This window comes from Cornus florida, unplaced genomic scaffold, assembly GCF_030987335.1.
Source record: "Cornus florida cultivar Cherokee Brave unplaced genomic scaffold, ASM3098733v1 CherokeeBrave_3.0.0_Hap2_Chr09, whole genome shotgun sequence".
Classification (NCBI taxonomy): Eukaryota; Viridiplantae; Streptophyta; class Magnoliopsida; order Cornales; family Cornaceae; genus Cornus; species Cornus florida.
The window spans coordinates 50,210,546-50,226,492 of NW_026775579.1; the positions used below are offsets into that span (position 1 = coordinate 50,210,546).

The following is a 15,947-nucleotide window of genomic DNA, read 5'->3' on the forward strand; positions in this document are numbered from 1 at the left end:
CATCACCTTCCACCAATGCCACTACCTTCCACTGCCACCACCGCCATCGCTACCTACGCCACCACCACACTATTGCCACGCCCTTCTACCAACACCACCGCCACCACCTTCCACCATTGCCATCTTCCAACATCGCTTTTCACCTCTACTATCGTCACTGCCACCATTTATTTTTAAAAAATTATAAAAAAATATTATTTTGTCAATTTAAAATTTAATATATTTTTAAATTTTAAATTAGTTCAACCAAATAATAATAATTATTTTCCATTCCTGCACATTTCATGCTTACAACCATCCATTTCTAATTGCATTTCCACCAAAACAATACCAATGTCACTCTGACCTTCTTTAAGAAACCAATCTCACTCCGACCTTTAAAAAGGCTTCTTATTGGCAACTTTTGGATAACATTACAAGGAATTTAAAAAACAGAAAATAAATAAATAAATAAATAAACAAACAAACCACTCGCTGCCTTGAATGTGGGGTTAGATTGGCGCGAAAGTTTGCCCTTATTTTTAGTACGGAGAATGCTGTATAATTGAAAGTGCAGTCGAAATCTCAAAGCATGGAAGTGGAAACGAACGAAAAGGCCCTTGAAATGGAAATCGAAGAAGCAGCCATTCCGATTCCAGTGTTGAAAGAGCCTCCGAAAATCCACCGACTTGACGAGTCCGTCGTCAACCGAATCGCCGCCGGTGAGGTCATCCAGCGGCCCGTCTCCGCCGTCAAAGAGCTCGTCGAGAACAGCCTCGACGCCCACTCCACCTCCATCAACGTCACCGTCAAGGACGGTGGCCTCAAGCTCATCCAAGTCTCCGACGACGGCCACGGAATCCGAGTAACCCCTTTGTCTCTCATCTTCTTCCAATTCACTACACTATATACGTATATACATATATAGAGAGAGATTGATTCTGGAATTTATTGTCGTAGTGATTGTTGTTGTTGGTTTTGATTAGTATGAGGATTTACCGATACTCTGCGAGAGGCACACGACTTCCAAGTTGTCTACATTTGAAGATTTACAGTCGATTAAGTCGATGGGGTTCAGAGGAGAGGCGTTGGCCAGCATGACCTATGTTGGTCATGTTACCGTCACTACCATTACCAAAGGCCAATTGCATGGTTACAGGTATGAATTGTCCGCACCGCCAGTTCGATTAAAGATTCATATAAAGCTGTTTTTACTCTAATAACTTTGGTTGTGATATACATATATAACTGTGAATGAAGGTTACCTATATTGCATACAAGTTACAATCTTGGATGTGACTTTGTGTATCTATATGTTTAGGGTCTGTTGTGTCATTTATCTTGCATTTGGCTTCAATTCTGTTTTTAATGGAAATTATAATTTTTTTTTTTTTTTTGTTGTTGCTTGTGTGTGCTTTATTTTTGTTTTAGGCCTTTCTTTGCATATGATTTTGCCACATGCATCGTCTCTGGCATGCATATTTATCTATTTCTGAAAGTGGAAATGTGTTGTTCAGGGTATCATACAGAGATGGTGTGATGGAGCATGAACCGAAAGCATGTGCTGCTGTAAAGGGAACTCAGATAATGGTATGGACTGGATCTTTCGCCTTTCTCAACAAATATGAGAAAATCATTGCATTAGAATAATTGTGGATGGTTAGGAATATGTGAAAAACAATTGAAGGGGATTAAGTACTGAAGTTTGAGACTGAGAAAACCGATGACAACCAGCAAATTTAAGAATAAGGAAAGCGAAAAACAAATCTGTGGAGAAAGGAAACTAATATGTTATGATTCTAGAATTATTTGGAATAGTTCATGACTTCCCCCAAAAATATGAGAATTATCAATATTTTTGGGAAATCCATTGGTCATTGTGTTATTTGAATTGTAGGATACACTGTAAGTTTTATGAGACAAGTATAATTTACAAAATTTTTTTGCCCTAATCTATTTGTCTTGGATGTTGTGGCTTTTTATCAGATTGAGAATTTGTTTTATAACATGACTGCTCGGAGAAAAACACTTCAGAACTCTGCTGATGATTATCCTAAAATTGTAGATATGCTAAGCAGGTTTGCCATTCATCACATAAATGCTAGCTTCTCCTGTAGAAAGGTTTGTCTTTTCACCATTCGTGCTCGTCTTTATCATGTTGTAAACTTTTCTTTCTCTCCTAACTTCTTTAACCTGATGAGAAATATTTCTTCATATTACTCTTCCATTGTATGCAGCATGGAGCTGCTAGAGCAGATGTTCACTCAGTCGCCACGTCCTCAAGGCTTGGTGCGATCGGATCTGTTTATGGGGTGTCAGTTGCTCGCAATGTAATGAAAATAGAAGTTTGTGATGATGATCCATCTACCTCAGTATTTGAAATGGATGGTTTCATCTCCAATTCTAATTATGCTGCGAAGAAGATAACAATGGTACTTTTTATCAATGGTATGTATCAGCAATATTATACTGGGATAATATTTTTAATTTTGTGGTCTGTTAGGGTTCTATTTCATATATGTTTTTTCCCCCTAAATGGAATTGTATTAAAAAGAAAACAAAAAAGTACTGGAGGAGAAGTGAGGGCATACCCTCACATTACAAAACTCCATTTCCAGTAAACACAGAACAAGAAAATAAGAGAAGACATCAAAATAAAAGCATTACATCCCATGCCAATCAGAAATCGAAATTCCTTCAATATAAAAAACATCCCAAATTACCTTTGTTGCCACAGCTGAAACAAAAGAGATTGATCTCTGATGAAGTGCCAAGTTCCTAGCCTTCCAATTGCCCCAAACTGCACTAGTGAACACCATTCTAAAAATACGATTCTTCTGAGATTTATCTTTGAAAAGCATTGACTCTCCACTGAATCAACTGACCAAAGGTGGAGCTGCAGGGATAGACCCTCCAATACAAGCCATGATACACTGTCATACTTGGGCAAAAATGCATTGCCAAAAAAATGATCTGCTGAGTCACTATTCTTAAAACAGTTATGACAAATGGGCACAACTTAAAGACCTCTCCTCTGCAAGTTTACCAAGAAGTGAGTTTATCAAGAACAGCAAGAGCAGTGGTAACAGCTGCTCCAGGTCTACCTTTATTCCATACCAAAGAGGCCCATGTAACTTTAGATTAACAAATTCTAATTCGGTCCCAAACAGACCTGAAAGCACATCTACCTTATCTCCACTGAATTGGATCCTCACCTTGAGCAATATGAACAGCAGAGATAGGATTCAAAGAGAATCAGGGACTGCCATTATTTGGTCTGATCCAAGAGTTGCATGAATAACAGAGGAGAGTAGGGAATCTTTCCTCAGCCCCAACACAGTCAACACCTTATATCCAAAAGAGCTAGAGAGAGAGTCATTACTAAACCATGGGCCATTTTATATGCTGAAACTGTTAACATTTCCCACTCTAAATTCAATATGTTGCAACAGCTGATGAAAATAAAAGTTTGTGATGATGATCCATCTACTTCAGTATTTGAAATGGATGGTTTAATTTCCAATTCTAATTACGTTGAAATGAAGATAACAACAGTACTTTTTATCTATGATATTATTAGCAATATAATATTGGGATAAGATTTTTAATTTTGTGGACTGTTATGGATCTTAGGGTTATATTTCATATATGTAGGGTACCTGGGTTTACATGCATGTCCAAGGTCTTTTGTTCTTCTTGGCATCTGTTATTTTGGTACAAATATTTGTCAATGAATAAATTGGTCTTTTTCATATGAATCCCTGAATCCCATTTGTTCGCCTTACCACTCGGCCATGCCGCCAAAACTATAGAAAACACCAAAGATTCAACTCCTAAGGAATCATTAAAAATGGTTTAAAAATGTTTATAATTGAAAGTATGCTCTATCATGTGAATATGGTAGTTATTGGTGACTACTGAACACAAATGTTTACCTTCAACTATTTTCTTTTATTGCTGGCTGGTAGGACCTATAATTGCTTTTATACTTGTAACTACAGGTGATGTTTATCGAGGAAAAGGGTGATTTCTATTTTGAATATAAAGTGGCTTGCTAATCTTCCAGGATGGATTGTTGCTATATTACTTCTGGTGAAAGATTAATAATCTAAAATAATATTCATTCTGGAAGGCTTTCTCAGTCAATTCTGATGTTAGTGTTTGCATTTGGCAATAAGTGATAATTAAATTGGTTCTCCTCACTTGCTGTTCTAGCCAGTTTACAAGCAACCTTTTGAAATATGAGAATTTCTTAGATAAAGTATAGTTGTGTCTTCGACTGGAGCAACTTTCTCATCATCAAGTTTGAGCTTTTGGGTCCTAATTACTTTCATTAGTGGAGATAACAATCCTTCCGTCTCTTGTGCCATCATCTACTGCAGTACCGTCCGGTCTCACTTCTGCCGTTAATTCCGCACTTTTTTCCCTGGGTGGGACTAAATGGATATCATAATCACCAAGATTCTTCTCCCTGAAATTACCTTGCAATCCTGGATTAATCTTGTGTATTCTGAAATAAGTATATATGTAAAACAATTAACGTTGTACTTACAACCTTGGTTGGAAAATGTTTTTTTTTTTTTTTTTTTTTTTGGGGGGGGGGGGGGAGTTGATGGATTGGAAAGGAGCCATGCTTTGTTGGCTATGTTCTCTAATCAGCTCCAGATGTAAATAGGCGAATTGGCATGCTGGGTTTTTGTTTGAGGGTTTTGGCAGTGGGTCATATAAACCCCAAAAGCTATGTTCTGAATGGGAAGTGTTGGGGTTTGGCTTTCTCAATTTCCATGATAACAAAACATGGGGAGAAGCAAATGTGAGATGAAGCATGGAGAAATGGATTTTTATTTTTTATTTTTGTAACTATGTTTCTTTTGAATTCTTATTATATTGGTTTCTATTGGCCCTTAATATTTTTTGGGTTCAGCAGCCTCAAATTTTACGACAGTATATAAGAGAAGCAATTGGGAGAGAAAGCATGGAGAAATGATTTTTTGTGATACCATGCCTCCTTTCTTTTCTTACTTTTTTTGGTTTCTATTGACCTTTTTTTTATTTATTTACTTTTTTGGTGACATCAGCTAGCACAAAAAATTTAACTTCTCTCAAAAGATAAGTTACACAAAAGCACTTAGCATGCACCCTTAGTATAATAATTGTTGTTATTATTTTTAATTTTCTTCTTCAACTACAATAGGAAACTGTTAGCAGATCTGATAGCCACAATTTATGGAATAACTTACCGTATTAGCAGAGATTTGATTATGCTATAGAATATGATGTGATTTGATTTAGTTTCATTTCTTGTAATATGAGCATGTGCACTTTATATCTATAAATACTAGAGCCATGAATGAGTGATTTATCTCATTCAATCCTTTTACATATTTCTCTTTTCTTTCTTCTATATTATATTTCTACTTGGTATCAGAGCCAACACCTTTCCACACCTTTCAACAGCCTTGTTACTTGTGCAACAACGTCCTTAGGCTGTTTGTGACATCGTGTGACGTTGCCTACACATGTCTTTTCTGTGTTGCTGTTCTGTGATCGAAAACATGTATTTTTAAGTTTTACAATTTCTTTTTTACTCTTCTAGGGTTGGATAAATTGGGATAGTTGGTCTTTAACACCTAGAAGGGCTTGGGTAAAAAAAAATTTAGTCCACAAAGAGGTTCCGGATATTAAGGAGGTTGTTTGGCTATATGTAAGCGGGCAACGCTCCTTAAAAAAAGTATGTACTTGGTTTCAGAGCCGGGGTGGTCCGACTGCAATGAGGGCATGGCAAGTTCGGCACCACCCATTCGGGAATGGTCTAAGGTGACATCGCTCATCCGGGAGGTGTCGGGTAGGCAGGGTGGTCCGACTTCAATGAGGGAGTTGCGAGTTTGGCACCACCTGACAACGCTCATCTGGGAGGTGTCGGGTAGGTAGGGTGGTTCGACTTCAATGAGGATGTTGCGACTTCGGCACCACCCATTCAGAAATGGTCTGAGGAGACATAGTTATTTCTTTTTTATGGTCTGAGGAGACATTGTTGATTCTTTCATTTACATTGTTTAAACATATGTATAAAGGGGAATGGTCTGAGGAGACATTGTTAATTCTTCCATCTACATGTTTTAAACATGCGAAGGGAAATGGTCCGAGGAGACATTAATTGGTTGTTTACGGTTTGAGGAGACATGATTGGTTGTTTATTGTCTGAGGAGACATTGTTAATTGTTTATGGTCTGAGGAGACATTTTTGATTTGTTGATCAGCACTTCATTTGAGAGAAAATCATCGCTAGTCAAATTTGAACTCTTCAACTTGTAGATTTTGAGGAAGGGTGCTGACAAGACCGTGTTTGAAGATGCATTGTCCAAGTTGGGCGTCTCAAATATTCATGCACCAACTTGAGGGGAGTGTTAGTAGATCTAATAGCCACAATTTATGGAATGACTTACCGTATTAGCAGATATTTGATTATGCTATAGAATATGATGTGATTTGGTTTAGTTTCATTTCTTGTAATATGAGCATGTGCACTTTATATCTATAAATACTAGAGCCATGAATGAGTGATTTATCTCATTCAAACCTTTTACATATTTCTCTTCTCTTTCTTCTATATTATATTTCTATTGAAACAAAATTTCATTACTGAAAAGGAATACCATAGAGGACATGGTTTATTTGGAGACGTAGAAATGCAAAACCAAATAGAGAAAACAAACCATTAAGGGGGATTGAACGAACATTTTACTCTTCAAATCTGCTCATTTTTTAGTAGATCTATAAACCCTGTATTTGAAATACTTCAGGCGTTGGGAATATCAATTATGTCATGCTTGTGATGAGTGATATAAAAAAGTGTGGGGTATAGTCTTATTCCAGCTACTAAGAATTTGACATATCCTTCAACATGAATATTTGTTCAATCTCCATTATTGGCTTTTCTATCGCTGGTCAATAAAGTCAGAACCACAGCCTTTACAGCTTGGCTTTTACGTAAGGCATAATGAAGCTGTAAAACCACCTTCGCCTAGTTGATTATTGACCAGTGTGAAGCACCATGAGATCCCCTTGAACTGATCTATATGCAAAATCTCTTCATATGCCATGTACTTTGTAGAAGATATCCCATTATATTGTCTGTTGTCACTTAAATTCCATCATTACTTGTTGATAGTGATTGTCTCTTCTCTTGGTTATGCAATTTTATTATATTTTTTTATGCTTCTTTTTCTGGTTTGATGTTATAGTGATTCTAGTTCTGCTTATATTAGTTTTCCTTACAAGCTTCATCACAACACAGAAATCTAAAATTTGCAAATAGTTTTGCAAATATTATTGTCTAGGAAACAAGCTCAGGAAGTTGTTATCTCTCTCTGTGTGTTTTTTCTCTCTCTTTCAATTTATGGCATGATTTTGACTAATAAACACCTGAATTCCTATTTGTTTAATTATTGTTGATATTTGCACAAATTTATTTTAGTTAATCCATTATCATAGTTCCTGTTTTATGGATTCATTCGATTTCTTTATTTTCTTTTCCAGATAGATTAGTTGAGTGCAGTGCCTTAAAAAGGGCTCTTGAAATTGTTTATGCTGCAACCTTTCCTAAAGCATCAAAACCCTTCATATATATGTCAATCTTATTGCCACCTGAGCATGTTGATGTGAATGTACACCCTACAAAGAAAGAGGTATGAGTTTTTCCTGTGGTTAACTCTTAAAAACTAATAATTATTTCTGGCTAATAATAGGGGTTGTCTATTGGTGAATGTTTTTTCTTCCAGATTGTCTTACTGCTTGCTTTATATCTTGAACCATATATATATATATGGATATATATGTTGTTTACATGAAACCTAATAATCTTAGATTCTTCATCTAATGTAACAACATCAATTTTCTGGCCCTAGACATGGGTATTTGCTTGGAAGACTTTGTAAAACCAAGAGCCTTTTGATTTGATCGATATGCACAATTTGGTTTGTGTATTAAGTAATATGAACTGCGTAATATGTTAGTAAGTATCAAATATTCTATGATCCACTATCCCGTTCTTTTATCGTATGTTTTGTTTTGTTTTTTTTTTTTTTAATACTTTTAACTTATCTAGTATTTTGTTTATAGAATTACAGTATATGTACACGAGTAGGATAATTGCAAACAAACACTAAACATACACTTTGTGAAAACACTTGGAAAATATTATGCGTTAGTGTTGCAAGTGGAATACTTTGTTCAGACACATAGAAAGGGAAATGAGGAAGACTGATGATTAGCCAAGAAATACTGAAGCAAAAACTTTTTAATTGCTACCCTTGCTCATTCATAATGAGAAAGAGAGTGGAGAGGACGTGTCACATTAAAGATGGATGAATGAAGTGGAGTACACTAATTAAATTGAAAGGATGTTAAATATATATATATATATATATATATATATTTCAACAAGACTTGATGGAGAACGAGATGTGACCGTATGCATGAGCTACCCATGTCTGCTTGGAGAACGAGATGTGACCCGTATGCATGAGCTACCCGTATACAAGAATAGGTAATTAGATATACCTTAGCAATGTTTGAATTTTAGGGAATTTTTGGTATTTTGATGTTTTAGGGTTTATTCATATTGTGCCTAGATAAAGGGCTGTATATAATAGACAATTCAGCTTTGATTATTTGAATACTATCGTGGTTTTTGAATTCTCTCTATCTTCTTTTTTCTTTATCATTTCAACCATTCAATCGACCCTACCTAGCTTTCAATCTGTTTTCTCACCTCCATCATTTCCCCTTATCTCATGATTCTCATCTTCTTTCTCATCCCATTCTTTTTTCTAATCTAAATCAACTTGGTAAGGTTTTAGAATATCAAAGTATCTATTTTTACATGTATATGTGTATTTTTTGATAAGTTAAACAAAATGCCATGTGCCGACCTTGTGGGCGGGTGTGCGGGGGCGGGTGCAAGGCAACGGCAGGCTACAGGTGCGATCCCACATCGCCTGGGTAAGGTGAAGGTGAAGTGCTTATGTGCTAGTGTTATCGCCAAATGGTATGAAGTCTTTTGGGATAAAACCTAAGAGAAAAATTGTGTAGGTTCGGGCCCATAGCGGACAACATCATACCATGTGATGTAGTGGGCTGTTACAAATGATCTCAAAGCTGGAGCCCAGTCGGAAGTGTGGCAAATGAGGATGTTGGGCCCCTTTGGGGGGAGATTGTGGCGATTTTGTGGGCAGGTGTGCATGGGCGAGTGTGAGGCATTGGTAAGCTATGGTTGCACAATTCCACATCGCCTGGGTAAAGTGAAGGTGAAGTGCTTATATGTGCTACTGCTGTCTTCAAATGTTATGAGACATATTGGGGTAAAACCCAAGAGAAAAACTGTGTGGGCTCAGGTCGAAAGCGGATAATATCATACCATGTGGTGGAGTGGGCTGTTACAAATGGTATCAGAGACGGAATTGTGGCCAACGTCCCCTGGGGGGGGGGGGGGGGGGGTGATTTTGGCGACCTTGTGGATGGGTGTGAGGCATTGGTAGGCTACCATGCTGGTAGGCTATGGGTACACTATCCCACATCGCCTGGTTAAGGTGAAGGTAAAGTGCTTATATGTACTAGTGTCATCTCCAAATGGTACGAGGCCTTTTGGGGTAAAACTCAAGAACAAAACCGTGCAGTCTCAGGCCCAAAGTGGACAATATCATCCATGTGGTGGAGTGAGCTATGACATGCCCTCCCTAGTTTGTAATGTTATAAGTTTGGCCCGTGGTTTCTAATATTATTAGTTTGTCTATAAACCAAAAATATCAAATTCAATCATGTGGTGGAGTGGGCTGATAAATGCGTATTATTTCTGTAATTATATTTATACCTTTGTCCTTGGATCTCATACATAGAATTACAATGCTTTTTTCTTCTTTTGTTAATGTGATTTAGGGATTTTACATAACTCTTCTCTATTTTTGTACATTATTTTCTATCTTTGTAAATTATGCTAATATGTTTTGTTTGTTTGTTATGTAAATATAACTCTATAACTCTCATGAAAGGATATGTGGTCATAATTAAACCAATGTGCTGAATATTTAATTACCACACCATCCTTTTATTACATATTCAATCACTCTGTTATTTATTTTATTTATTTATTAATTTTCTTTTTACCAAGTACACTGCCGACCCCTCCTGCAATGAAATCCTGGCTCCGTCTCTGTGGGTCACATCTCGTTCTTCATCAAGACTAGTAATGCCTAGGGTGTAAAATTTTAAGGAATTTGGAAGATGTTCATAAGTTGTCTTATCAAAAAGGGAACATGTTAATAAGATTGGTGTAAATGAAATGTGGGTGTTGAGATGGACGTGTAGCAAGACAACAAATGTTTCGGATACATTCACAAAAAGTTAGAAGTAGAACGAATTGATGGTGAAGTGAAAGCAAATTGGCCTAGAATCAAGATGGTTTTGCCATGCATTATTGCAACCAATGGGGCACTATGAAGCAAGAGTGAAATGTCCCTCCCATAAATGTGTTTCTAGGATAAGGACATGGTGGTTCAGAGCAACTGAAACGTTGGAGCTGGATAGAGTGGAATGCTGAAGCATAAGAATGTTTGGAAGAAGACTTTAGTTCTAAGTGGAACAGGACCAATTATCTATAACTTGAGCCTAGTTCGAGTTTGTTGTGGGCTTGGACTAATATTTATATACTTGGTTTGGGCTTGGGCTGAGGCTACAAAGGCTTGACTGACGTGCTTGAAGCTTATTATTTTAAATTATCTGTGTGAACATGTGAAGGTTTTATGCATGTAAAATAAGAATAATTTTATTGCTTATGCATTTGTGTAGACAATGTGTTACCGAGGGGTACTACTTGGTAGAGGTCGCCTAGATTGCTTAACTTCATCGAGTATACCTTGAAATGAAAAACCAACAAACTGTATTTGAAAAAAGAACCAGTAATATTCTCTGCTGTTCTTTTTATTATTGATTGTTTTGTACTGGAATTGTTTATCTATTTAAGTTCGTGTGTGAATTAGAACATTGTTTGCGGATATGCAGGTAAGTCTTTTGAATCAGGAAGTTATTATTGAAAAGATACAGTCTGCCGTTGAATCAAAATTGAGAAACTCCAATGATGCAAGGACATTTCAGGAACAGGTATATTGCAAACTTGGTGTATGAGCTCAAGTAGATACTTTTCAGCATTTGATAAGAAAATTTTTGGTTCTTTAAACTCAATAAATAGTTTGATTACTGCCCCTTGTATTACCTTAATGAGCTTTATGTAGGAGGGTATAATAACTGAAAGAGGGCACATGTCATTCATGTTTCCTTCCATAGGACATGCTAGATTTTCTGGTGTTCCAAGTTTCGGTTGCTACGTTCTATATCTTCTTTTTGTACCTAAATGTTCCATAATCTAGTTTACAATGATCTTATTACAAAATGCTGTATGATGGTGCAAAACCACCAAAATTACCTACGCTGTAAATTACTGAAAACTAGATTTATTCCTACCAACCAATATGACCCCTCATATGTCGCTCGATAGGCTAACATTACATAACTTCACTTGATCATGGAATGCAGATAGCAAGTCATTATTTGAACCCAACATTGCAAAGTAACCTAATACCATCCCAATAGACAGGCTAAGCTTTGAAGTTTTATATCTAAATAGTAGCAATGTAATTGCAAACATGGGACACTTATAACGTAGATAAGGTGTGGAAACAGTAGTTTTTGTTTTTGTTTTTAAATGGAAAACAGTTGCAACTTCTTCTTACCTGCATTATCTGTTGAGTTCCTCTCTCTCTTTCTCTACATCTGTCTATCTATCTTTATCCTTCTCTAAATTAAGAATTCGTACTTCCTGTGCTGGTGCTGTTTCTGCTTTGCTCTGCATTTTGGACAAATACGTACTTCCAAAATGTTTCACTTATTTTGGACATCTTTGGTTTCATGTATGAGGCAGAGCCTTGATCCCTCTCCATCCAGTCTTGTGCCTACAACCATTAGTCCACCTTCTGGTATGCAGAATTTTTTCTATTTTATTTCTGTTGGCTGGACTCAACTCTTGGCATGTCTAATAAGTATATTTGTTTGTTCCATATTGTTGCCTCGTCCTTTACAGGTTCAAAATTGCAAAAGGTTCCAGTGAATAAGATGGTACGGACTGATTCACTGGATCCTGCTGGAAGGTTGCATGCCTACTTGCAAGCTAAGGCTCCTGGTCAACTTGAAAGAAACTGTAGCTTGACCTCTGTGCGGTACGGTCTATATGTTCATCCATATAACTTCAATTACTCAGACAGACACTTCTATACGCTGTTACAGATGAATGTGAAAATTGCATAAGCATTGATAGCAAACCATGTGGAGCAAAATGAGTCACTGTTTAGTCAGTATTTCTCTATGTGGAATATATATAAGGATAGTTATTATTTTTACTTGTTATTATGTTTATTTCGGGATTAGACCTACTCAAATCAAGGTATCAACAAAGGAATGCACAAATCCAGTTTAACACAGATGAGAGCCGTGACACCCAAGGTCCACTAGCTCCATGATCCTCCGCGACTCCATGATCCATGATCATTATGGTTCTTTGACCCTTAATTGTTTTACTTCTGACATTATGTTTTCATGATTGAAACCTCCTTCAGTGATGTTGTCGTGATCATTAATTCGATTGCACACAAATACCAGAAATATACACCAGATAGTGCAGGCTTGAGACTAGTTGATCATAATAGAGTGACATTATACAGAGATATAATGAGCAAAACCCATGATATCATAATGATATATTCCTCTTTGTTATAGCAGAAGATGAAGGAGATAATGTTTTATTATCTAATCAAGTTATTTCTTAAAATTCTCTGCAATTGAGTTTTAGAAGTTGAGTAATTGGAAGATGTAGCCAGCTTCCAAAAAGTTGTATCAAGTTTTTGGGTGGATATCTGGAGGATCGTTTGGTTGGTTATAGACTGAAGGTTCATTCTTCTTTAGTCTTCTTTTTCTTTTTCTTTTCCCCCAACCTAAAATAGAGATTATATAGCGTTCCTTCCATGTTCATAAATTCTGACACACTCCCGATCCTTCTAAATTTACCTGTACTAGGTGAACCTTTATTTATTTTTGACCAGCTTTATTAGAGACTTTGCCTCCTAGGAGATATGATTAGTCTTGTCCATTGTCATCCGGCCAATTCGTTTTCTATCACATATATCTGGCGTTGGTTTATTTTGGAATTTATTTCTCCTTGAGAAATGTTCTCAGAGACTGGTTTTAGAGGGCACTTTGCTGTAGTGCAAAACGACCTTGCTTCCACTGGGGCAACTGTAAAAAGAGAAGAATTTATGGATTTGTGGTGATACTTCTTACGCTTTTCTTGTTGCCACAAGAATTAGTGATGCATTTTGAAGAAGTCTCTCTTAGTGCGTGGAAGGGTATATGCCTTGTTAGCCTTCATGCTTTGATGTTGGGCTGTCTTTTTGCAATCTGTTTCTTCCTTTTTTTAACTTTCCACTTCTATAATTTCTTCAGAATATAAGATCAAATTTCCTAATAGTATTTTTCCAGTCACAAGTAAGTTTTTACTGTATGTATACTTATATCAAAGAACTTGAGTGCAGGTCTTCTGTCAGACAGAGGAGGAACCTAAAGGAAACTGCAGATCTTACTAGTGTTCAGGAGCTTATTGATGATATTGATTGTAATTGTCATTCTGGTAGGTGTTAACCAAACTCATCTCTGTTGACAATGAAACAATATCGTAGATTTGAACAAATTTTAACTAGTGCATCCTACTAATATATAGCTTTACAGGTCTGCTGGACATTGTAAGACACTGCACATATATTGGGATGGCGGATGATGTTTTTGCGCTGTTTCAGTATAATACTGACCTATATCTTGTAAACGTAGTGAACTTGAGGTAATTATACTGTTTTACATGTTTCCTGAAATAATGTGGAATCAAATATAGAACAGCCAAGTATGAGGAAAATTTTCTTGCCAAAATTCACATTCATTATATTTGTTTCCAAAACCTTTTTAACTGATGAAGTTAAAAGATGCATTCAATTTTACTTTCCACTGATGAAGTTGTGCACTCAATTCTATTTTCCGAAACTATTTTGTGCCTACTGTTTGTGCTCTGTTCTTTAAATTTTTACTACTCAGTGACAACGAGTAATTTTTCCAAGATAAATTTTTTTCCCCCAGCTATCAGTGCAACAAAACAACAAATAGAAAAATAGATGTGCAATTACAATGCAGTAATCAAGATTCATATAGTATGTTACTTGTCAAAAAAAAGATTCAGATAGTGTTCACAAAAGAATTTCAGTAAAAAAAATAAAAAATACAGACACTAAGTTCATAGAATTGAAGAAATAAAATTAAAGAAGAAGAGAAAAATAGAATAACAAGAGAGAAAAAAGATGAGTGCACCAAGAATAAATTTTAAGAAGCGACAAAAAGAAGATTTGGGTCTTGGCTTACTCAAACCGAGAGCCAAGAGCTATATTTATATACAAGAATGGGGTTCAAAGAAAGGAAACCAAATCAAAGAAAAACTAAAAATTTGCCAAAATCTATGTGATCCCATGATTATGGGGATCTTATCTACGTGATCCTATGATAATAGGGATCTTACATAAAACACCTAAAAAAAGGCTGAAAACAACTAATAAAAAAAAAAAAATAATAATAATACAAATATTTCAACACTTCCCCTTAAGCCGGAGTGAAGATATCAATCAAGCCCAGCTTGGTAATCGAGGAATGAAGCAATGATGGACAAACGGATTTGGTGAACACATCTGCTCACTGATTAGAGAACCGAACAAAGCACGGCTTGATAATTCCCGAACGAACTCTATCTCTGATAAAATGAATGTCCACCTCTATATGTTTAATCCTCTTATGAAGAACAGAATCTGAAGCAAGCATGATGGCTGACTTATTATCATAAAACAAGTCTGAGGATTGTTTTTCACTTAGCCCTAATTCCTCCAAGAAAGATCGAAGCCAGAGAATCTCACAAGTACCCTGGGCTATGGCACAATACTCAGCCTTTGCTGAAGATCTTGAAACTACAGGTTGCTTCTTACTTTTCCAGGATATAAGATGATCTCCATAGAAAGTACAGAAGCCAGATGTGGAACGCCAGTCAGTTTTGGACCCAGCATAGATTGCATCACTGAAACAGGATAACCTAACCTACCTGCTAGAAGAATAGGATAATCCAAGTCTAGGACAGGACTTAAGATATCGAAGAATATGATACCGCATCCATATGAGCTGTACGAGGAGCATGCATAAACTGACCCACAAAACTAACAACAAAAGCCAAATCAGGACGGGTGTTGGTAAGATAAATCAATCTTCCTACCAAGCGCTGATATTGCGAGGGATCAGAAAGGAGATCTTCAGACTCAATCGAGTTCTTCATATTAGGATCTATAGGAGTGGAAGCAGGTTTACACCCAAGCATACCTGTGTCTCGAAGAAGATCCAAGACATACTTCCTTTGCGATAAAGAGATACCCTTCTTAGATCTAGTAACCTCAATTCCTAAAAAATATCTGAGCTGCCTAAGGTTTTTCACATCAAAAGCTTTAGCCAATTGAAGCTTTAGTTGAGCAATCCCAGGGATGTCATTGCCAGTAATGATGATATCATTAACATAGACAAGAAGAATGATACATAGACCAGTCGAGGAGTGGTGGATAAAACATGTATGGTCAGAATGGCATCTAACAAACTCCATGGATAAAATTACATCACTGAAGCGGTTGAACCAAGATCTAGGAGATTGTTTTAACCCATACAAAGACTTCCGCAATCGACATACCTTTCCAGCATACTCCCCCTCAGCCCGAAAACTGGGTGGAGGATCCATATAAATAGTCTCAAGAAGATCACCATTAAGGAAAGCATTCTTCACATCAAGCTGATGA

General features: G+C 36.6%; 1 protein-coding gene across 1 annotated transcript in view; it reads left to right on the top strand.

The window, feature by feature from the left end:
* The first annotated feature begins 470 nt into the window (after positions 1-470).
* The window catches only part of LOC132273887 (DNA mismatch repair protein MLH1-like), a 37,857-nt gene continuing 22,380 nt past the window's right edge, over positions 471-15,947 (top strand). The window contains exons 1-11 of the mRNA XM_059774995.1: positions 471-844; positions 966-1,138; positions 1,497-1,569; positions 1,966-2,100; positions 2,217-2,427; positions 7,519-7,667; positions 11,038-11,136; positions 11,954-12,008; positions 12,113-12,248; positions 13,617-13,711; positions 13,810-13,918. Of these exons, the coding sequence (XP_059630978.1) occupies positions 572-844; positions 966-1,138; positions 1,497-1,569; positions 1,966-2,100; positions 2,217-2,427; positions 7,519-7,667; positions 11,038-11,136; positions 11,954-12,008; positions 12,113-12,248; positions 13,617-13,711; positions 13,810-13,918 (1,508 nt within the window). The 5' untranslated portion in view covers positions 471-571. The remainder of the gene's footprint in view (positions 845-965; positions 1,139-1,496; positions 1,570-1,965; positions 2,101-2,216; positions 2,428-7,518; positions 7,668-11,037; positions 11,137-11,953; positions 12,009-12,112; positions 12,249-13,616; positions 13,712-13,809; positions 13,919-15,947) is intronic.